At 35.4% G+C, this 25683-nt stretch overlaps 1 protein-coding gene across 1 annotated transcript in view; it reads right to left on the bottom strand.

Annotated features, from left to right (window-relative positions):
- The window catches only part of DNER (delta/notch like EGF repeat containing), a 115977-nt gene that overhangs the window by 55805 nt on the left and 34489 nt on the right, over window positions 1-25683 (bottom strand). Inside the window, exons 2-4 of the mRNA XM_069864812.1 lie at window positions 11484-11780; window positions 4412-4506; window positions 1855-2021 (exon numbers count right to left, since the gene is read on the bottom strand). Coding sequence (XP_069720913.1) covers window positions 1855-2021; window positions 4412-4506; window positions 11484-11780 — 559 coding nt within the window. The remainder of the gene's footprint in view (window positions 1-1854; window positions 2022-4411; window positions 4507-11483; window positions 11781-25683) is intronic.

The following is a 25683-nucleotide window of genomic DNA, read 5'->3' as shown; positions in this document are numbered from 1 at the left end:
ACAAGTAATCCATCCGCTTGCTAAAATAAATAGGATTTCTAAAAACCCAAATGCACTCTATCTGCACTCATCTTTACTAAGCGCTCAGAAGCTCTTATTTATGAACATATCACTATAATAGGAGTCTCCCTGCTGCTCCATGCATACACATTTATGATTCATGATCTTTACATAAATCACACTTCAACAACTGGAAATTTCTACAAAGAATTTCAGTACTGCAAAATTAGGAAGAAAGACAAAAGAAAAGTATCAAAAAACAGATGAAAGTAAAATAAGGGTCTCAGGAAACCTGTAATGTATAAAATAAGCAAGATAATTGGTACAATTTTTATGATCTTAATCTTGTTTTATATTCAGCTGGAAAAAGGCATATTTTTACCTCATGTTACTTAGCACACAGCAAACAATTAAAAGTAAAAATCCCAGTGACTGAAAGACATTTACAGAGAAACAAGTAGGAAAAGACAAAGTATGACAGAGTACGATGATATTTGTTTTAGATATTTAAATTAATAGCCTATGCTGTACAGCATGTACAGTCAAGTGAAGCCTACAAAGAGGAACTTCGGACCTCTTTTGGGAGCTTACAGACCAAGCTATGCCTTAAGGTACTTTCATGAGTGTATAAAAATTACAAATTATCCCATCTTCAGCAAGTTTTTACTTCCTTTTATCATATGTTAACTACCACAAGGCAAATGCAAGAATTTATTGCTGAGGAAGACACGAGGAGCATTTTAACTCTGATAAATTAAATGCAAAACTAGATTAAAATTTTAAAAAAATAAAATAAAATTAAGTATCTCTGGAGGAAGCAAATAATAAAGAAAATATAAGGGACTTGAAAATTATTTGAAAAAATAAATAACACTAAAAGAAACCACTGCTGATGGTAATTAAATGATTATACTACAACCTTTGAGCAATACCTTTGCTGTGACAGCTCAAAAAGGAAAGAACATGGCACTACTTCTGCATTTGTGTTCTTTCTGTATTAGCTACACACTTAGAATGTGGCCCAGTCTTTCTGCACCAGAATGCTTTTAATTTTACATTTATTAGCATGATAAGTTGCCATATAACAATTTGTGGCAGCTTACACTTCATTATAAGATATACAGCATTTCAAGAAGATTACAATAAATGCTGTTACTACAATGACTTTGGTTTCATGGAATTGTTATAATAAACCATCTGCCCAGAAAACTCAATTTAATTAAGTGTATTGTGTCTGTGCATAAGTACTGCATTAAATCAGCATTATTTCCCATACAAATAAAAATAATATACCAGCCCATATTCATTACATTCCTTCCCCAAAGATGCTTCATCTTTAATTCCCCAGTGAAACATATAGTTTACGTCTAAGGTTTCGTATTCACACAGACAAAAATAGAAGAGGAAAAGTAGTGTAAGTAAACACTGTTAGAAGATCAGATTTCCTATTATATTTTAATATATTTTTCAAGTTTACTGTCTACAGGTTTAAGGATCTTTAAAAAGTATCACGATATAATATCTGACAAAGAAACACGTCATACATTGAGTTATTTACTGTAGCATTTACCCAAAGCTTTGCAGCGGATTAAAATAAAACACGATACCTTGCATCATCTAAAGGTGTCAGGCGAAGATCACCATCTAGATTTTAAACTAAATGGTGCCACCTGTGTAACAATTTAGTGTACCTTTGGTCTGCTTTGAATGAATTAACGTTGAGAAGTTGGTCACAATATCATGCCTGGATCTTGGGGTGGAACTTAAATTATGGGAATTACCTGTCTGTTCCTCTGAATGTGGGATAAACCATCAGCTGTCACCTAGAAGTGATAAAGTCAGCAGATTACTCACCAATAAAGTAGTTGTTTCCTAATGCAAGCACTTCTTCAGAAAGAACAAGTCCACCCAATGCCTGGAGAAGAGTGACACTTCTGCCATCAATAAGCGAACACTGTTTAAATCCAGTGGTTGTCACCTTCCATAGCAGGATAAGAGAAGCAGTAGCGTCTTGCCTTATTCTAAGAAAACAAATCATAAGAATATTTACAATGAGAGAAATTGTGTTGTTAGGAAGTACATCACTACAGAATAAAAGCTTATCAATAAAGAAGGAAAACTTAATCGTAGCAATTAGGGAATCAGGAAAAGGCCTGAAGGTTTTTAGCCTGTCCAAAAAAAAGTAAGATTTGTATAATAGTATATGTAACAGCAAATTTAATTATATCAAGTCTCAGTTTCTAATACTTGAAGACACCATCTCAATGTCCATGAAGAGTTTTACATAAACATTACATAATAGTAAAGCACCCTTATACTTGTGCCCTTTTGAATAACACCTCTGTCCTACATCTACACTGCCAGCTGAAGTACATCTGAACCTCTTGTTTACTGAAGAACATTCAAAGAACTGGTAGAAATCCTCATTTGTTTGACAAACCAGATCAAAGGCTCATAACAGCTTATTCTTGTAAATCAAATGAGTCACATAATGCTCCCAGACACAGAGTCCATGGTGCCTACCTGAACATTGATGTATTTGATTAAGTAATACCTATAATGACACATACACCATTAGCTCCACTAGCGAGCATTGTATTTATGTTGGTGTTTCTTTCCTCTCAGGATAATTTTTCCCTACTCACCTCCATACAGAAGAAAAAAAAAAAAAAAAGGTGCCATTTATGCCGTTTTTCTGGCAAGTTCCTAAATACATGCATTAATTTCCTCTGAAGGAATCCCAAATGAGTTTGAACAACCCTCCAAAACTTCAAACACAACTGTGTCCAACTGCTGAAAACTGACAATTCTCTCCTGCTAAAAACAGGCCTCCAAATACACAGGGTATGGAATTCTGTTCCACAGTTTCCTGTACTGAAACTGCTTCAATTCTGCTTAAAAGCACAGGGCAGTCTCCTTTGTCATTTCTTATTTGAGTTCAAACCAAGAAATACAAAGTTCTGTAATCATGCTTGACACAAGTTGAAAAAATGTTGGAACTAGACATCACAAGAAGCAAATTTTTGACAGTATTTTGGATCTTCTTTAAGAACAACCCTCACCACTACCCCAAAAGCCAAACATTTGACTTTGTAGAACAGGATAGGAATGAGTTTCACAGTTTAGGTCACACTTGACAATCAAAATAACATAGAATTATTAAACTGAAATCGCTGTCCTTTCATAGAGAGTCATTGAACCAGAGATATTACTTGGGCCTTTGACACAGGAAATACAATAAAATTAAGATAGATATTGACCTGCATTAATCTACCCAGATATAAAACACTACTAAAGATATATAGTGTAAAAAGTGGCCAAAAATGGCACTCTTCAGCTTCCCGTAAAACGGGGTCCCTCTATCCAGGGTCTTAAATACAGCTGTCAAATCTACAAACGCCAGCTTTATTCCTGCTTTCAAGAAAAGACGCTTGTTTGCTTACAGATTCCAGCCAGCCATAGCATTCACACTCACAGATCTCTTCCTGCTTTAGGCTTAACGCTCATGAATGAGCACGATTCAAAGTCCCGTGGGAAGAGTAGGACAGCTCCCACGTTTAACAGTTACAGCTCCAAACTGTCTGCAGCTTGTCTGCTTGCATCAGTTTGTTTTTTTCCTGTAAGCGTGGCCTTTTTAACTGAAAGCTGGGATTCTGAAAGATAAGATGACAGCATGAGAAAAGCAGGCTATTTTGGGAAAATCTAAGCCTAAAATTGCAGTAAAGCTGTGAGCCAGAGAACTACGTTGGCAGATTTTTGTTTGAAATAAAATTTCCAATAAGAAAATGTTTCAGCCCAGCTGACAGAATCAGATCTTTCTAGGAAGCCAGGTCCCATTAATTAAAAGTAACAAAGCAAATATGTGATCGAAAAAGCAGGATTTTGAAAAAGAAATAACACAAAAAAAAATTCAAATTTTTCAGAAATGTTTGTAGGACACACAAAGATTTCAGAGCTGATGATCACACACAACACGTTAATCCAGACGTCAAATACAGATGCACAATATAAATGCATTTATCTAGTCAATAACATTTTCTACCAGCAAGTGCATCTTGAGATTAAAGGTGAAAAAAAAAGGATTCACTGCATGAAGTAGAAAGAAAATATTATACCTTCTCCAAACTGACATTATCTACATGTCTGCTCAAATTTCTAATGCATTCTGATGGCCCAGAGACAGCTTACATGCTTACATCTTCTCAAACATTAAACACGTTGGCAGAACTATACCAAGCAAAGAGCTGTTCTGGCACTTCTAAGCACCTGATGTTCTTTCATGTACTTTTAGCTACTTGACAAATCTGACTATCTGAAAAACTATACCTATAAAAGCTATCAGTATAAAATATCTAAGCAAATTAAAATAAAAGCATCTTTATATCTCATCATGCACGACAAATATTCTTACTTTATTGATGTATTCTCTGGAACTGCAAAGGAGATAAGCCGGCCTCCAGCAGAAGTATTGGAACTGGCATTTCCACAAGCCACATCTGGGGTTATCTGAAAATAAAACCAGTTTTGTTTGACACTAAATAGAAAACTTGACCAAAGAAAACACTAAATAATTTTTGGAAAATAGTACCAATAGCCTAGCACTCATCTTTTAAAAATCATCAGGATGGACCAAAACATTGCAAAACATTTATGCTATTAACAAACATTCACATAACATTTCAGTTTTTGTTTTAACAAAACCTTCCGGCATATAGGTACAAACTTTTAAAGGCATCTTCTTTTAAAAGTGATCATGTTTAGGAAAATATGAATAGGCTTCTGGTCTTTTAAATTAATAGCATTTATTATTTTGAACATTTGCCACATTGAAGAAATATTGCATCACTAATTTAGGTGATCTTGGAGGATTTGTAACAGCAAATAGTACTATTGTCTTTCTACTACATTGAAATATGTTTTCTTCCAAACACAGATGACTTAAAAAAACCTACTCTATCACTTGCCCATTAATATTATTTCCAAGTAAAAGTTTCTTGGACAGACAGTGCTTTCAGATGGAGAAAATTATGAGCACAGTTGAGAGTGAAAGGATATATTTGCCAAATTTATGATGCCAAATTGGCGTGGAAATCAGTTACCGTGTTAACAAGATCAAAATACCACACAGGATGCCACACATCACAGAGAAATCACAGACAAGGCTCCTTCATTATTCATATCTTGTAAAGCAGTAGTTTCACAAAGGCAGTTTGAAAACCATTACCATTTCCAATGATAACTTTATTTCAAATAAGTAATATTTTACGTGGCATAATTGAGTATTTCTATTGCCTATGTTAACATCATCAGTAGTTTTAATTAAGTAGTTCTCAGGTATCTTCATCAGCTTGTCTATGAAATAGCACGCTGTGAAAAAAAAAAAATCAGCCAATTTGATCTCCAAACTGCTAGGCAGATTTTGCAATGCTATTTTTTCAGTCATCTAGAGTATGTGTGCAACCTTTTTACGTCAAGCTTACTGAAAATGTGAAAATGCAATCTGACAAACTTCCACAAATTAATCACCCACCAAAGAAAAAACCAGAATCTAATTGGTAAATTTAAGTAAACTTCAAATCCATGTTTGAAACATTACTATAAATTACTTTTATATTTTATATATTACTATATTAAACATATGCTACATATTTTAAACATTACTATTAAATACCTGTGAAAAGATAAACAGCAGGCACAGAATGTGATGTAATTAACAATTTTTAGGAGACTCAGGGTTGATTTTCACTCAGGCAAGACAATTGGGACAAAGGGAAATTCGCATTTCCCTAAAACATCTAGATTGCACTATTCATATTGAATTCGCAGGCACATACAACATGAATACATGTAGCCTATGAAAATGCAGTGAGGTGCAATTTTATTGTACTTGTTCAAATAAACTTTGAAAAAAAGATAACAGATCTATAACAATTTTTCAGTCCTGGAAGTCAAAATTATTGAGCTAACATTGAGAACAATGAATCCAAAATTAGTCTGGCTAACACTCTTCCTTTTATATTTCCCAATATTTAAACTTCTGTTTGCTTTGAGAATCTCTATGCCTACTGGAATAAAGGAAGATAAAGAAATCAACATCTCTATTCACACACAGTCTTGTACTACATCTAAAAATACGCTCACTTTTAAAGTACGTATATAGTTTTACAATTTCATGCATATATTACCTTGAAACACAGATGGAAAAAATGTAATTTAAGAATTTCATTTACCTTGATATTCAATATTAGAAGTTTGTAAGGTAAAGGGTACTGATCTTTTTAAAATTAGAATTTAAAAATGACAAAAAAAAATGAAGGAGCAAGAGCTGAATAAAGTGGCTGCGTAACAACAATTGAGATTGAACCTTGTGAAAATGGGGGGAAAAAAATCCAAACAAAAAAGACTTCAGTTTGAAAACATATCAGAATTAAGGATTACTCAGCATGGAGAACACATATAGGAAAATTTAAATAGTAATCAGAGGAGCGAAAGGCAAAATGTGGGATTTTGACTTCAGTTAAGAGATCTGTAATGTTTGATGTATTTCTCTATCTAGAAACTCCATGTGAAATTGGCCTTGACTTCACGCTCTGTGAATCTGACAAAACAATCACCTAAAACAGCAGGACACTAAAATCAGGATTTTACAACAGCTGAAATTTGATTATCTTTTTAAAAAAAATGGTACTTGGATCAGACAAAAAAAGCACAGGAAGAAGCAGCAGCTCTCATGAGGAACAAAAAGAATGGTTCCAGCAGTGTCCTTTCTCAAACACTATGGAGACAAAAGCAGCAGCTCTGACTCCTGAGTTAGGAAGTAAATTACACAGTTTTTCCACAGCTGTGGGAAATGTGCATAAAGGTTTTTAAGTATGTCTCTTCCCTGTCTTAACAGAGCTCTCTGTAAAGCAGAAAGACTGAAGAATGAGGGCAAAAAAACCCAACACATTACAATAAGAAAGGACACTCAGAAGATGAAAATAATCTGTCAGTCTCACTACCGATAAATAAAATAAAACAAAAATTCTGCTAGAACCGGTAGGAGAGAACTCACTCAAAAGGAAATTATTTTAGAAGGGAAAACAAAAAGCATTCCTATCCTAATTCCTCTTTAAAAAGTAAGATGCCTTGGGTAAAAAATACACAGGCCACCTAAAGTCATTTAAAGACAGACTTAAAACCCATTACATATACCTGTAATGACATCGAACTCCTTCAAAATTGCCCTAAAGCATTCAAGAGTACAGAAACTTCAAGCCAGCAAGAAAGCTTCTCAGGGAACAGACATAGAAACAATGAAAATGATGCAGCTACTTTAAAAATAGCCACCAAAGAAAACAAAATCTTCATACACCTGCCAAAGCCTAAAATGTGTTTGGGAGCTGCTTACAAAGATAATCTCCTACATCAGCACAGAATATATTGAAGAGCTGCTCTTCAATACATTACTTAAGAGTTTAAAATGCTTAAATGTCAAATTGCTGACGGGAAATACAGAATTCCTCTTCACATACATGTTCCATAAGTTTGGCACATAAATCATGTTCTTGTTTTTCAAAAAAGAACATAATATATAAAAAACTACATTTCTGCCTTGTGTGTCTTAACAGTGTTAACTTCCCAAGCCTTTATATCAGTAAAATAGCAGCACCCTTTGGGAAAGCAAAAGTGAAATCTCCAGTTCATACAGTCTTTACCTGGACCTTAACAAGACAGCAGTGACTTGACCAAATTACATTGCAAGGGGAATTACAAGTTTATTGGAGCCTCTAATCACTACTTCCAAAAGCTTGAATCTGAGCAGTAGTATTGCAGTATAAATAAAAGGTTAGACTAGGACTCACGTGCTCAGCATTCTAATTTCTGGCTGCACACCTGGCAAATCACTTTACTGCTCTGTGCCTCAGAGTCTCCATCTGTAAAACGTGATTAATACTGTTGATTTCTTTCGAAAAAAGAATTGAGAGCTATTAAGGAAAAGTAATATATATGAGTAGTGTACTGCCACTGTTACTGTTGATTTTGCACACAGAAACCTTTGTTGAATCTGTTAGTTGAGCAGAATTAATAAGATGGGGTTTTTTTTCTGTTATTGGCTAATATACACATCTTTTCTACACTGTAACACAAAAGAGCACTGGACTGGGGAAATGTGGACTGGTGGATATATCTCTTTTGCAACTGGAACTACTTAGTTACCCAAAGCAGGAAAAAAGCTGATCACAAAGATAAATTTCTATTATCCTAAAGAAATCAACAGACATGAATTTGCCCCTCAATGATCTCTGTTTGTAGCCATAAATCTACGTATCTGGAAAGGACTTATTTGTTATCACAAGAGCTTTACAAGAAATGAAAGTGTATCCAAAGACATCTGTGCGCTGTCTACTGGTACAGACATTACCAAGACAGTTCAGTCAAGCAAGGACTGCCAAGTATATCCCTAGTATCACAGGAGTACAGAAAAAATGTCCAGTTGTAACCATACATAGTGCCTCTCAGACAGTTTACTTCTCTCAGGTGTTCTTTTTTGAGCCCTCAAAACTTCTTGAAAAAGATTCCATGGAAATTTCATGCAAGATCATGAGAGCTTTAATTTGGAAAGGTTTTGGCAGAATTTCTCTCTAGGCAGATAGTCTAAAGAATGCGCAGAATCATAGAATCATAGAATGGTTGGGGCTGGAGGGACCTTGAGGCCCATCCAGTTCCACCCCCCTGCCATGGGCAGGGACACCTCCCACTGGACCAGGCTGCTCAAAGCCCCATCCAACCTGGTCTTGAACACCTCCTGGGATGGGGCAGCCACAACATCATTTCACTTGTGGTATCAGGATAGAATAATGTGAAAAACATGCTGACCTGGAAGATTTAAACAAAAACAAACAAACAAACCCACAACATAATAATAGCAGACATTCTTCCCTCTCAATATCAAGGAAGATCAAACCAGATTTCAATACAAAACCTACAGTTACTTCATCTTTTTCATTTTCAGAGGGCAACAAAGGATCAAGGTTTGCAAAGCTTTTAAAGCTATGAGGAAAGGTAGTATTTTCCTGCTTAGTTTAACTCTTTCCTCTTGAAGCCTCCACCAAAGAGGCTTTGGAACACAGACTTTCAGGCAAATTGGCTCTCTTTAGTTTGATTTAGATCAGAGACAATGTCTTGAATTAGCAACTGAAATGTCTTTCTTTTGGACAAGCATCTCTCTCACTGTGATTCTGAAGAACAGAAGGTCATTATGCTACACTACAGAGACTGTGAAAAATACAAGACCCATCACAATATCTTAAAAACATATAAACATAAGCTATTTCATAATAGGGTAATAAGTAATTTCCACGTTAATGTTAATAATACAGTTGCAAATGATAACCTATTGTATTTCTCAGTTAACAGAAAACACACAAAATGAATTTCAGTGACAAAATGAATTTCAGTGACAGAAATACCAACTTGTAAATGATCTATTTGACTGAAATGCTCTGTGAATCTGTTTGACTGAAATGCCCAGTGAATCTATCTAAAATGCAAACCAGGCAGAAATGTTACTTATACAATACCAGGTCACAGATTGGGGAAGATACATGAGGCAAATCTGGTACAGAGAAGGGCATGCCCTTAATTGATCAGGACATGTGGAGCACCCATGCAGAGATGTCACTGCATTCAAACTAAGTAATAAAAGCAGATCATTGTTTGCTTCTGCTTCAGTGCCCTCTCCAAACTCCATGCTTGGTGCCTGACATGTTCTACTGTAAAATAATAGATACGGGAAATGGAAATCCAAATATAAATCTCTGTTCCCCAGATACTGCCCACTAGAACAACTACTGAAAATGGGATGCAGCCCCGTAACTCCTTTTACCTCAGGTATAATCTGAGAGTCAAATGCATCAAATCAGCATTTCACATATGCTGATTTTATTTTCAAAAAATTTAAATAAAATTTAAATAAATTATAATTTAAATAAAATTAAATAGATTTATACAGTAAAAGCATTAATTAATGTATTTGGGCTAGCAAAGAATGATGAAAAATGTACTTCTGCCCAGACTAAACTCATGCCTGTTTATTTCCTCACTATTAGCATGTGAAAACACCTCAGAAGAAACACTTTAAAAAAAGACGCAGCTGATATTTTACCCACTTATTCCTGAAAAACTCAAACGAAGCAAGTTTACAACGTATTTTGTATGGATCCAGCATGGCATGGGTTAAATGGCTCAATTTTCACAAAGAAAAATATGTCATAATGATTTTCATTCTTCGGCTACTGAAATTATGATATTTCTTCACCAACAAGCTTCATCACCTCCGTGCTTTGCTTGGTACTAAGTTGATTAAAAAAAATCCAAAAAAAAGGCACTACCATTGCCCCCAAAACAGATGCTCACTTCTATGTCAGACTGTCCTTTGGGGTGCATTTTGCACATAAGCACAATTTTTAAAGGTAGGTGATCTCTGGATCAGGTTGGAAACTTCCAGTACTGACTGACTGAATGGTTGGACTCGATGATCCGGTGGGTCTCTTCCAACCTGGTGATTCTATGATTCTATGATTCTATGACTGCAGTAGGAATAGCATATGCAGTAGTGACTTCGCACCTCCAAGTAAGCGACCAGTGAAAAGAACAACAAATCATCTTTGCAGTGATGGACATCAAAGAAGAGAGGATGATGGTCATGCAATAGAATGAACTTAATACATGAAGAAGTTATTAAGAGACAGATAATCAATTCTTCTTTGTTTGTGAGCAAATATACTTTCTAACGATACTTAGCTTTCACACGTAAAGATTAGTGTTTAGTGGTAAATGGATTAAGTTTGATACTTTTGTTTTGCAGATACTAGAGGCTGTACAAGACATCTGATAAGTACTAATAAAACAGTGTACAAAACAGTAGAAAGCAAAGATCACATTTTTTAAGGATCATATGTTGTGTGCTTCCCAGCTGTAGTTTTGTCAGCCATTCAGGTTGTCAGTTTTACTAAGAGACACAATAAACATTTAAAATTTTCCCTCACCACCACTGTACCTCTAGACTTGTGTCTAGAATTTTTAATCCTCAAATAGCTAGGTTTTCTTAACACTGCAGGGATACAGATTTTTCAAGACAGCATGCAATTATAACTGCAAATAGTAAAAAATATATTAAAGGTATTGCTTTAACCTTTTTGTTTTCCTAATTTATTTGATGTTTGGAGATACAGTGTCATACATATGACTGGAATAAACAATATTACCTCATTTCAAAGAAACACCTCATACAATGTATTGGCCAACTTAAACCCATTACTTTTAATAAGAATAAATTTATTTTTTGTGTTCAATTCTACTAGCATATTAACTCAGGGCAGAGATCATATCTGCAGTGCTGTCATGTAGATATCCATGAAATCATGCACAAACGACAACCCAACAATGATAACACTTAAATGTGGTTTTTGTGCATTTTCATTTAAACAGAATATTCTCACCTCTATTTCATCCCATTTCAGGTCTACAACTTTCTGTCCTGCTTTCGGCTGCCATGTAGGTAACATCACAGTTGCTTTTGAACGAGGAAGAACAATGTCAGGTTCCAAGGTGGATGAGACCGGTCTGCTCTGTCTTGGTGATGTCAACTCTGTCCGGTCAGAGACTGGAAGACTGTGAAATGAGTGTTCACAGTTTGTTCCCTCATAGCCTTCACTACAGAGGCAGATGTAGCCATCACCACGCCTGCTGCAGTTACCATGGTGACAGGGGTTGCTGGCACAAGGATCTGAAACAAACTGGGAAAAACATATCATATTGGTCAATTACTGCATATAAGGGGTTTATTTCTGAGCTTTACAAAGACCATAAAACAGGATTCTCTTCCCCTCCTGTATTTATCTTCCAAACGTATTTATGAACCAAGCTCATCTTTGATGTATCTTCAAGGAAGTAAATTCAAAGAATTAGAGAAGAATATAGATGAAGAATACAGATTAATCTGTATTAACCACTTTTCTCAGACCATTTTATGCTAATTTGCTGTTGACACATTCAAGCAAAGTGATTAACACTTGGTAGGAACCACTGTTCATAATCAGGAATTTTCAAAAGCAGATGTAACAGAGTAACCTATCCAGGGAAAACAACACTAGGAATTTAATGCAGAACAGAAATAAGAATGGGGCATAGAACTCATACAGATCAGCAGGTCATGAAGCAGCTGTGTGTGGTGAGAATTAACCACATCACACAATCCCATTCGTGGACATGATTTCCATTCTAAAGCAGCTGGGCCTTTTGCCCACACTTTGTTTGGTGGACAGCAGTTTCAGACTCTGATTCATTGTTGTGCTGAAAACTTTCTAACAAGAGTTAGAAAGGTGGAGCAAAAATGTGGGGCTTTTTAAGACAACATTTGTAACAATATAGGACAAGGCTGAGCTCACTGATGTAGGAAAAAATCCTGTCCTGTGCTTGCTGGCCTTCTAATTTCTAGCTTAAATTTGTCTGCAGCTAGTTTGTACTTAGTTCCTTATGGCACCATTGACTGTCAGGTTAAATGCCATTTCCCTCTTCTATGTTGATGTTCACATCCATATTGTATTTATAGAATACATCTACAAACTCTTCTCAAGTTTCATCTCATAGACTAAATAAGCTACGCCTGGTCAGCTTCCTTCTAGAGAACAAACCCTCCAATCACGTGCTCATTTTCACACCCTGGACTCCAAAGTTCAGCACTGCCTTTTGCAAATGCATCAATACTTCTGTGTCACGGAAATAGTCTGCTTCATATAACTTAAGAAATGTTTGTGTTAGCCAGAGTTAAATCACACTGCCGACTCACTGTCATCATTTGGCCAACTAAGCCAGCCAGGCTCCTCAATTTGTCTTTGCATCAAAGGAATAACCCATCACCAGAAACAGATGTTTTCTCAGTCCTTAAATGCAAATTTCACCCAAGTGCTCCAGTCCTAAAAGTTATACAGTTCTTCGCAGTAAAATATTCCAGGTTTTTGCTGCATAAGCAATGCTTATGTTTCTCTGTTTCTCAATAAAGCGCCACACTTATTTATTCTTAAACATTCGTTTCAATTATCATAAGAATTACACAAGCTTTAAATGCCATTAATGTCATACAAGCAAATATTGGGTCTGCATTGGGGATTTTACCTTTCTGTCAGTTCAAAGGCCTGGTGTCAAGGACACTAAATCCTAATATTACACTTTCTTAAATAAAACAGCACAATTATTGACCTCAGCTAGAATTCTTTCTTTGGCTGGAATTTTTTTATACCCCAGCCTTTGTAACAGTTTCAGACAGGAAACATTATTATGAAAGTTATGATTGGAAATAGTTAATGATGAATGTCAGATTTTGTAATGACTAATGCAGAAGAGTTAGAAGCTGTGGAACACAATCCAAAATATATGGTCTAGTAATTTATCTTGCGGTTTGCTTACAGCTCTGAATGTCATTTACTGTGCATGAGGACACATCTTATATATATCGGGTGATACATTAGACATCAGAGTCAAGCTTTGTCTACTCTTCATTTTTGAAATTCAACTGTATAGTGAGTTTATGTATATGTAATATAATATGAGCTTACCTCCTAAATCTCTTCCTCCTGTAAATCAACTGAATATGAAAGTTCTCAAAGAACAATTTCTAGATCTCTTCTCCTCAAAATAATATTTAAGGGACAGAAAAAGAAAATAAAAATTTCCAGGAAGGAACAAAACCTAGTTCTGTTCTATGGTTCTACGGTCAATTATATTTCAAGCTTGCTCCCACCGCAAAGCAGCAGAGATTTTAACAGAAATTTTGTTTTCCTTTAAGAGTGTTTAAGATAAAAAGTGTTGAAATGTGAACAAAGCCCAGTTCAAAATTCGTTTGCAACAGTTTTTTCAAGTTCTAGTTGGTTGGACTAGAGCTGAGTTTCAAAGACATGCAGTTCTCCTATTGTTGGATAAGGTCTTTACTCATTCTTTCCCAACTAATCCAAATTCACATTAACCCATTTTCGATTAATGAATCAGGATTTATTCTGTTCTGAAGAAATTGAATTGTTCTCAACACATATAAAATGTTAAGCTTATTATTGGCAAGCCTGGTAACAAGAAAGGAAACATAACATTTTCAAACAATGACAAAGAGCACTTTTTCCCCTTAGTGAATATATCCATTCACTTTACAAGAAAAACAATAAAGAGTGCTCTATGATACATTATTTGCTGAACATTGAAAACATGTTTCCATGCCATGTACTGAATAACACCTTGTGCGCTGTGAATCACCCCTAACCTTCCACACACAGTGAAAATAATTAAAACTGTTTGGTTTAGATGAAGATTTTAAAAAGATTAGTGTAGATGTAAAATTGCAGCCATACACTTTCTTAGAATTGAGTTTTACTAAGTACTTCATAGGATTTTAACATATCATTCCTTTTCTTAATTACTATTAATTCCAAAGCTCATTTTTCTTTCAGTAAGCCTATCAAAACAAATCAACATCCTTTGTGCGCATACGTTTTCAGTTGAAGTAAAGAACGTTCATTTAGACTAGCAGCTTAAAAGAGATGAGGAAATAAAATTGATTAATTTGTGTTGGTTCTGACGTTTCTGTGTTCGTTTCATCCCCTCCAAAGCGGCAGCAATGGTTAGCAAGGGCTCTGAGAAACATCTTGACACAGCAAACAGCATGGCTACATCAAAATTAAAATGTAGAAAAATGTCAAGACATTCAAAAACTTCTGAAGCTCCGGAAAATAAAATCCTCTGTCTCAAAACTGACAGCTGAACATAACAATTAAAATGTCCCTTTTCAGCCATTCTTTGTGAAGTTCACAGTATTTTAAAATGCTGTTGCACAGAGAAAAGGAGGAAGCAAGTTATATTAATTAATATAACTGATTAAATAAGAACACTATACAATCACAACTAAAACAATCCAGATTCTTTTTAGGTGTGAAATTTCAACGATCTTGATTAAAAAAGTACATTTTGAATGCAGCTCTCTTGTTTTCACTCCCATGCCTACATTTAATAGTCTGTCTACTTTCATAATACGCTGAGTGACTAAATAGGCACAGTCAGCAGTTGCAGCTGACGAAGCTAAGCTAAAAATCATAAAATATATTTGCATGCAATTACTCTTCTATATGCCTGGACAGTGTAATTTTTGGAGTATTTTTTCAATAGAATCCTAATAGAGATGCATACCAAGGTGCCCTTCATGTTGCAGTTAGTTTTCCAAGGGCAGACTGAATAGCACAAATATGGTACAAACACTAGGCTTGTTTAAGAATCACACTCACAAACACGGATTGTTTGCCAGCCAGTCCAATTGTTTCCTAAGGTTTCAGTTTAAGATAGAACACTGCAAGATGTAAATCTGGAAGATCATTCTGCCAGTACTCTTTGTGGTGACACTGATTTGTCATTTAATGCTGCCCTGTGACTCAGTGGGACTTAAGCAATGTATGTGGGTTTAATTTCTGGCTCTCCCAGACTTCCAGTGTGACCTGAGAACATTCAGACTCTATGTCTGCCTCTTTCCCAATCGTAATGTGGAGATCACATTTCCTTTCTCACACTACTTATGTTGTCTAGTTAGAAAGCAATTTTTTTCAGGATGGGAAGCACAGAGTCAGCTGTAGATAGGAACTCTCAAGCAGCAATGAAATACAAATAAATGTCATAAAGAAATAAATCTCTGTGCAGCAAGGCTAGATCAGTAACCTGTGACTACTTAGGTTTCTTAATCTTTCTTCTACCTTTGTTTCTTTCTGTGAAAGGAGTGTTCAGAAGAATATCCAGCAAAGAATCTTTAAAGTTAAGAAAAGATTCTAAATTATATTTTCTAATTAACCCATAAAAGACAGCAAAATCATACTGGTATGGCTTGTTTAGAAACTATATTTCATGAAAACAAAATCTGCTTGAAAATAAGTAGGTTGAAGAATACATTAACTTTCCAACTGTCACCAAACATAATAAAAATAAAAAGAGTGGCTAATAAACAGTGAATATGAGAATTATGATGAATGAGACTTCTTCTGTGTCACAAGAACATAAAAATTAACCAATATCAGCATCATGGTGCACATGGGTTTCTCCACCTAAACTAGGTGTCATTCAAAAACTGCCTGGAGTTACTGTTGCACATGTGTTTAAGGATGCTCTTGGTAAGTAATTCTACCACATGTGAAGAACTAGAACTATGTCCTGGCAAAACATTGCCTCACAGGCTGCTGTGACCACCTGCATCTTGATCAGTTACCACACAGGAGCCAAAATGTCACAATTGGAAGAAAAAAAAATGTGCCAGGATGGTGCTATTTCGTATTAACAAGTAGCCGTCTGTTAAGAGCTACATCAATTTGAGCCTTTGGTCTGAGGGACTTTAAAGAATGGCCAGGCCACAAAGTAATAGCAAGGGCTTTATACAAAAGTCCAGGAAACCAGAGCTACCAGAGCTTGCTTTCCTATCCCTCAAAACAACATAAGGAGGACAAAACAGTTATATATTACATAAAACATTAATATGGCAGCTACATCAGTTTCAGTAATTAGAAAGTAACTACAAGCTGCAACACAGAATTAGAATTAATCAAGATTTAGAAGCCTAATGCAACGTGCTGTATCATACTGAAACTACAATGTAAGCAACTTCTTTCTAGAAGTCAACATTTACTGTTTTCCTTCAGCAATTCCACTCCATGTCCCAACCCAACAGGAAAGATATCAATAAATCTAATAAAGAAGTGGAATGTTTACCAGATAATTCACAACATGATTCTTTGAAACACTGTTAACCGTAAGTATTTTGGACTGCTTCCAAGATGCCATTCTCATTCTATGAGTTTTGAATATTCAGAGTAATGAAACTGCCAGTGAATGTAATAAATGGATATAAAACATTTTTCTTTACTTCAGTGAAGCAGCAAAAAAAGGCCTAAAGAAATTGTCTGTTTAATTGAGAACCAAAGCATGGCTGCCCAAATCTATTTGAAAAACCAGCAAACATAACAAGGCAAATCTTAAACAGCATGAGAGATTTTAAAAGCAGAGCTCCAGCAACTGGCTAAGCTACCCATGCATATTAAGTTACCATACATCAACTGCTTTGCTATACCTATCCTCGGGCACATTCTTACCTCAAGGCGTACTGAAATAAATACCAAATAAATTGAGATCACTTTCCCTCTCCCTCAACAAAGGAAAATATCTACTTCACACTAACCATAGAGTACTCCTAGATCTGAGCATGTACATAAGTGATTACTGAGAACCACCTTAATAGTTATTCCTCAGCTTTTCTTATCAGACTATTTTTAATACCTTTTGTTGTATTTTTTCCCTTATCCTCTTGGGAAAGGCCATTCAAATTGTTTTGTATTTGTCTAGGTACAGTGGATTTAATATTACACTTCAGGTAGACAAGGTAAGCCAACATACTGTGGTTTTCAGCAAAACCCATAGTTAGCAAAGATGCTTTTTAAACACAAAATTACATCAGAATATCCATCCTGAAGACAGGTCAACTACTGATCAGAGTTGACTTAAGAAGTACTAATAGAGCTGGGAAGACTAGCATTGAGGTTTTTAACCTCAGCATCATCTCATTTTATTCTCTGTAAAGTTTGGCAGCTTGCAGTATAATTGTTAAATGGGACTCCAGTGATAGTCTGATGGTAAAACTAGGGGATAATTCTGAAAACAAAGCGTTACCTTTATTACAGGAACACAGCACATTTGTTTGTTTAGTTAGATCTTATGCTGTTATTTCAGTATGAAAACATCACACTGAAAGAATTCTCAACAGTGTCTTTATTCTTAATATTGTTTTCCCTTTTTAGAAGTATTTTATCTTGAGCAACAGTACGGTGCAAAAAATACTTTTATGACAGGAAATTAAGATATGTAATGATAGGAAAATACATAACAAAATATCAATAATGAACATTTTGCCAGTTTCAAATACATTATTCACTTGTGAGAAGCTGAGATTAAGTAAATACTCACTGACATTATTCTAGAAGTCATTAATTGACCTAAAAATGAAATGGAGAGTTCTATAAAAAAGCCAGACAAGCAAGTGTTCCAACTTACATGCAAAATATGTTAAAAGATTTTTTTAAACAAAAGATTAATTAATTCTAATGAATTTAAGTTGGAAGTTAAGCATATGGTTACACTCTAATCTAAGGCTAATATTATTACTTCCAAATCTTAAAGTTCTCACGAATACTCTGAGTTATAATGAGATCAACAGTAGCTTAGGTAGGAATACAGTTCAAATATATTTATTAAACAAAAATCCCAGGCAATCTGCTACTGGGATTTTCAAAACTGATTAAAGAAAGTACTTATCCTCCTGAAAGTAAGAAGATCTTGAATTCCTACATTTTTATGTGTTTTCAAAACAACAGCATGCTATAGCTTCTATTTTTGGTATGTCAAGTTTAATACAATCTATGTGTCTGTCCACCCTGACATATTTTGACCTAAGTGAAAAAAAAACAGGGTTGATAGTTTTCTAGAGATCTCAAAAGTATTTAAGCTTCTTTTACTTCTACTGCATGAACAACCAACCAGACAGAGAAGCATGCAGACAAAAATGCTCCAACTGGGAAAAATACCACAGCATAAGCTCATAATTTCTTATACAGCAAGCTAGTTACAGCATAGAGCACACTCATCAACTTCAACAGGAACAGCAGCACCATTCTCATTTTCTTCAGCAGCAACATTGATCTATCTCAAGACATAAACTCCTATAAAGCAAGACTTCATTAGTTCAAGTACTCATGGCATTTCTTGATTTAAAAGTCTGAGGCTTTAGACATTTTCTAGCTAAGTTACAGCAAAACAGACCTATAGTTCTTGTAAGAACAAGAGAAGGACTAAATAACAGTGAGTTGTGCACCAAAACTATGCAACCGAACATTCAACACAACATGAAAACCTGAAAAACTCAATAAATATGACAACTGGCTTGTCTGATAGCTTTTTACTTACAAGAGGCTGTGAAAACAGAAAAAAAAAAAGTAAACACATCTGTAAGGTACCAAGAAGTTGTGATATAATCAGCCATCCACTGAAGGCTCATTTTCCAAATCAAGTATTAAAAAAATTTTGAGAGTTTGAGAAGAAGTAGTTGTTATAAGTTCAAGTCACAATACATCAGGAGGGAGTCATTTTGCCAGCTGAGACATTTGGCAATCAATAGAACAGAAAACACTTATGCACCCAGTCAAATACATGAGGTGCCACTAACACAGTAAATCATAGGTATGTGGCCTCCTGGGATCTTTTTCATATTTTTCATACTTAAACATCCTGCCAGGTCAAAAGTTAAAATATTGTTGGAGAAATACCGAAAGAAGATGAACTAAATTATAGATACATGAATGCATTCTCTGTATTAGATTAATTTACTCCCCATGATCACTACTTTAAAAACTCTTTCCTCTGTACATTACTACATATTTGATTCTAATTATTCAGGCTCAGGATTGGAATTCCAAGTCCCAGATACATTTTAAGAGTTATTTGGTGTTACTTAATATCCTTAATATATATCAAGTACTTAATATAAAAAACGCACTGAGCAGAACTAACATCTGAAGAGAATCAGGGAAAAGGGATGCCAGTGTGAAGAAGCTGCCTTCAATTCTCTGGTTGTTACAGCAGACAAGGACTTAGAACCTACTAGGACTTACAGTCTTCCTTCTTGGTTTAGCAACCTAAACAGCTTTCTGGTCACCAGTGATTTATTTCTTTTTAAGACAGGGTCAGAGGCAGTATAGAAAACTCAGCATCCTTATCTCGTAACAAAGCCTCTGCCTGCACATAACAAGCAATGTCCAAAGAGCTTCAAATCAACATCCAGCTTCTAAGCCCTCTAGAACTTACCATTTTACTGCAAAAAGTAATTGGATTAAATATTTGAACAATGTTTGGAACAGAGATAAAAGTCCAAAATTTCTCTGTTCCTCCTTGTTTAAACACCGTCATTCACTCGTGTTGACACTCACTCCCATAGTCACATTCTCTGCCCCTGTGATTTTTTTTGCTCTGTGAAAACAGTTTAAACAACAACTTTTTATCTCACATTTTAACACAGGTTAAGAGTGAACTCAGTTACTTCATGGCAGCTAACACACCGTAACTTGTTAGGGAATGACAACAGTAGCATATGCCTCAACCTTGAGAATAACGCAGTGTTCAGATACATAAAATAGATCTTCATATTCAGCGGTTAGAGGCAGTGCTTCTTTTAACCTCATCTGAAATAGCTGTTTTGCCCAGTCAGTAGAACAACATTTGGGGGCTATTTTTGAAACTAAATTCTTCTTGTAGTCCAAACAACTTCCTAAACTTCTTATTAAAATAAACTGAATAAACTGAAACCCCTTTAAAACGTACAGTAACAATTGTTCAGGGTTTTATCTTTCTAGCCTATGCTCACACAATTTTTCTAATGTTAGATTTTGCTTATTTTTTGTGATTTCAACTTCTCGACCACTCTCACAACTTCCAAGTAATACATACAGACTTTGCATCTCTTTAGCACAGAGGACTGTGCCTTGCTGCTAGAACAACACAAACAGGAAACATTCTTTAAAATCCCCAGGTCTAGGGAAGCAGAAATTCAGTGTTTGGCCCACTTCTCAGGGACAGCAGTATGGCAACATCAGGTCTCCTGCCACAAGTTACAGGGAGCCTGACACTACAAATAGGAAAATCACTCCTCGGTGTTTACTGGTTTTCTTCTCCCTGTCATGTCAGAGAACAAGCAGAAAGTTATTTGTTATGAGATCTTCTTACTGGTATCTCCAGGATGACATGCATACTCATCATTCGACATAATGAAAGATACATGCAGAAATGGTTAAATGAGTCAAGTTTCAGTAAACTAGTGCCCAGCAACAAACCTATCACCGATTGTTTTAAATCTGCCCTAAAAATCATAGCTGCTACCAAATGCATCACAACAGTAAAAACAGTCCCTCAAAGGAGTGACAGGAATTGTGCCCCCTCTGTGTGAAAGGGCACAAATGAAGGGGCTTTGCTCCTTCAGGGCATAAATTATTTCAGGTCTTTTTGCTTAAATCTTTTTCACTTGGTCTAAACACTGGGATCTACAAAATCAGATACAATACTTTACAGTCCATTTTTCTAGCACTGTGGGAAGCAAGGCTGTGACCTAAATACGCTCTCATAGGAATTTTCGTCATGATGTCATATATCAAATGATGTTATATCTGTCATCAAAATACACTGTATATTCACTGTCACTTTGCTGTTCACTGTAAACTGTAGAAACAAGAGTCATTTTTAAGCAGTACTATTCCTACAATTTCTCTCACTCATACAAACTAGTTTTGATGGTTTACCCTCATGAATTAGTCTGTCTAGACAAGTTGTAATTTATGTCACGGGTCATTCCCCATATTTTTTTACTTCTCCAAATCCTTTATTACTCTCTTTGAATGACTTCAAACCCGCTATCTTAATTAATAGTCCAAATACTAGTTTATGTCTATTGGCCAAGTCCCTTAATGTTTTGATGCTACGAATTAGATCACTTTCTGAACTCAGCAATACTTCATGGCATCTAAAAAAAGCCTATGGCAATAAGTAAACCATAGAACTTCTGTGTCAAGTGAGGAAATACTCCTTTAATCTGATTTAAATTTTCTATTTTGCAATTTTATTATATGTCCCTACTCCTTCACCCGTGAAGTTTAGCAAATACATTTGTCTTTTCTTCACATCGCTCATGATTTTAGAAATTTCTGTCACAACTGCTTTTGATAAAGAGATGAACAAGAAAAGTTTTAGCTATTCAGAACCTGGTTCATATAACTTGTGGTCATTCACTGTCCCTTTCTGAGGTGTGGAGAGAGTACCAGAGATGTGGGTATACCTCGGATTTGTATACTGGTATTTTGATATTACCTGCTTTTTTCTCTGGTCCTTTCATCATAGTAATCAAACCAGACCTTACAATTATCCTCATTTCTTTTGCCACTATGTCATTTCCCATCTATGTGACATATAAATGTCTTTCTTACCACTCTATTCAATGACTAAGTTGATCGCCTTTACTGGTTTAGAGACAGACCTTCCAAGGTTCTGTACATCACCATTCTCTTACACAGACATACAACAGATGATGGCAATTACTCACATGAATCAGGTGGTTAAGGATTTGCAGATCTGATCAGAATCATGCTGGGAAGCTTCAGGTTGAATACAAAGACGACAGCAGCAGAATTCTGTTTCCTGCAGATAGCTCTAGCAGCCTTTTATTAATTACAGTCCTGTATGCACGCTTGCATTTTTAATAGTCTTCTGTGTATTTTGCAAGATTCCATTCATTCTTATAACAAAAAATTCCTTTTTGGTGACAAACATACGGGCTTTTGAAAGCTACTTTCCCCATACTGATTTATGATTTAATGCATAGCAAGACTCAAGCATATCTAATTGTAGTCCAGAGGAAAGAGAAGCGCATATAGATATTCCTTTCCTCCAGCTTATCAGGTTTTTAGGAGCTGAAGCATTTAGCTCCTTTTTAAACAGCTACAAGAATTCAAGGGAATGTTTCCCGCTACTATAAAACAAATCTATGTTACTGCTGAGGTTATCACCCAGCATATTCCCTCCAAGTCACATGCTTTAGTGAGGCACTTGCACACTGTCCCTCATAACGCTTAGCTCTGTGTGTTAGTTAGGGTATTAACAATGCTGCTTTTCCTATTATAACTATATTCAAAGATGGTGATTTAGGAAACATTTGAACAGGCAACCTGACACTGAGACGACAAATAGCAAAACCGTACAGTATATTTTACACAATACTATATCCCTGGGGGCCCATCCAGCTCAACATAAAATTCAATTTGTACATGTGTGCATTCACAGCACAGGCTGAGACAGCATCTTTTGGCAAATGTCAGGTGTTTTTTTTTTTAATTATTGAATACTACACATACACATCATGGATCAGTGTTTTGTCTTTGACTTTCAACAAATGTGTATACTAAAACAAACCAAGAAATAAAAGATACATGAAAAATAGGTATATTACTGTGTCCGGTTACATGATATTTTAAGACACTACCCAGCTGCCATTCCCTCCGAGGACAGAAAGTGCAACAGAGTAGTATAAGAATCTTAATGCTGTATTTGGAAAAACGGTAAAACTAAACACAACCTCACTGTGGTAAAAATTCTGTCATTAGTCCCTGTTACCTCACTGTTAGTTGGCTCAAAAATTGTTATAATTAAGATAAGGAGTTAAAAGGATAACAAAAATATGGACAAGAAAAAGTAATGAAAATAATTTTCTCTCCATTTGTCTTTCTTCTGGTTTGCCTCCTTATGACCAGTAAACCTTCCAGTTCTACAATGCTCCTTCAAGATTCCACTGAAAGTCAAAAGAATTTGAAAACCATGTTATGATTAACCAATAATCCTGGCAAGCCTCTTCCCATTAATACACTTGACTTTTGCCCTGCAGAAATTATTTTTTAATTAAAGACAAAAAACAATTTTCTGAGGAATTCTTTTTAATCTAAATAAAAAGCTTTTTTGCCAAGTAATTTCTTATTTAAGGTAGAAAACATTCTATGACTCTGAAATAGGATAGGAAATAAATACTGAGGGAGAGAATGTAGAGCAAGAACAAAAGAAGCTAAGAGAAGTTAACCAGAGAGATAAAAACATATTTTGACAACACAAGAGAAAAGAATTAATTAATCAAAACATCTAGTCACAGAATCAGTCTGATTTTCTAATATTAAAGATGATGAATCATAGGTTCGGGATTCTTTTGTCTATTGCAACAAGACACTGAGTTACAGATTAAATGGAGGGAGAGATATGGATAGTGCTGTGGCTTTCATCCCAAAGAAATACATTTGTATTGCAAGGACAGAATAATACAAGTATTTTACATAAAAATTTGCAAACATTTAGGAAATGAGTCAGCACTAAATACTTGCTAGACTTGTTTGAGTATCTCTAATCTGAAATCTCCACCTACAAACGTGTTCTTGAAGCATTCAGCAAAATAGTCATAGAATATCAACGGTTTACATTAAAACAAAGAGCACTGGAGTACCAGTATTACTTTCTGAAATGTTAGCCTGAAGAGACAAAGTGGGGAGAGAAAAGTTAAATTCTAAACTGTTACTGCCAAAAATGGGGGTTTACGCACATATACTATGTAAGGTTTCCATTATTACTTTAACTTACAAGATAAATATGTTGGAGGAACTCAAAAATCCATCTAATGCAGGGCATAGAGCAGAAATAACTTTTAGAGCTATTGAGACTCCGGTTTGGAACAGAAAATCTGAAAATTATCTAGTCCTGTTCTGGAAAAATCAGGCTGTGCTGACCTTCTGAAAGCTCTCCTGTGAAGCTCTCCATCATACCACCACTGCTTCTTGTTCAAATATTGTGCAAGTTCTCAATAAATGCTAAAGCATATTATAATTACAGTATCATCATGAGACATCTAATCCAATTACATAGTTAAAGACTACAGATTTTTAGACGCTTTTGTTTCTAACTTTTTTTTTTAAGCAACTGATGATGTAACATGCATTGGAACTGAGCCACTAATGAGCAACAGGCGTTTGTGTGTATTTGCATACATGAGTAAAGAGGCGCCAGTTGCAAAATCAAAGCAAGACTCAGAATTGGAGAATAAATAAATATCCTAGAAAATACTGTTACTCTGCCTAACAGGTATTAGGAATTAATTCATCAACAACTCTTTTATCTCCCAGTTCTGATGGATATGCTCAAACATGCTGAACTCCCTAACGAAGCCTGGGTTTCAGTTGCATTTTATTTCCTGGGTCCGGTTTAAATACAGTCTCTCTGGATCCAAATCCTTAAGCACATGGTCAAATGCACTCCCAACACCTATTTAATCTTTTATTTGGAGGACACAATTATCCAACTCTCCATGCACTTGTTTCAGGAGAAACTCATATGTCCTCAAAGGCGATTTCACTGTGGATTTCTTTAGCTCATTGTTTACTTCTGACAATGAAATGACAATATAGTTGATTAACACTCAGATTTCATACGTGCACCCACTTTACTAAGGTGAAATGAAAGAAAAGAAGTACAGAGTGAGGAAAAACAATAGCATGTGAATAAAATCTCTCTTCCACTGTGCAGGTTACAATAGGATACTTGGGTCACAAGTCAGTCCTGAAGCTTTCTTACTATATTTAGACTTGTATAATCAGCCATCTTCTCAAAAAATGGCTGAAGAAAACACATCCATCTTTTACAACCTTACAGTCTGCTTTGCTCGTTTACCAGACCCATACGCTTTTCTCTCCCTGCTCAAATGATCACCAGCTTATTTACTAGATCACTAAGTGTTGGCAGTAGCCAACTAATTATCCTAAAGCTCCTGCATTTGATTAGGAGAAAGTCCAGTCAATTTTGGTTAATTCTTGCTCACATGCACCCTCTATCAATACTTCCTGGAAATCCAGGACCAAGTCGGTGGGGTGGGAATAAGAATAATAATTAAAGAACACAAACAAAAAACCCAAACAAACAAACAAAAATAGAACCAAAGTATCATTTGTGTTCTTAAAATCTAAAGGAAAAGACTGCCACTACCAGACATATAGTAAATCTTCATGG

This window comes from Phaenicophaeus curvirostris, chromosome 10 (assembly GCF_032191515.1).
Source record: "Phaenicophaeus curvirostris isolate KB17595 chromosome 10, BPBGC_Pcur_1.0, whole genome shotgun sequence".
In the NCBI taxonomy this organism is placed as follows: Eukaryota; Metazoa; Chordata; class Aves; order Cuculiformes; family Cuculidae; genus Phaenicophaeus; species Phaenicophaeus curvirostris.
This window is presented reverse-complemented; position numbering and strand designations above follow the sequence as displayed.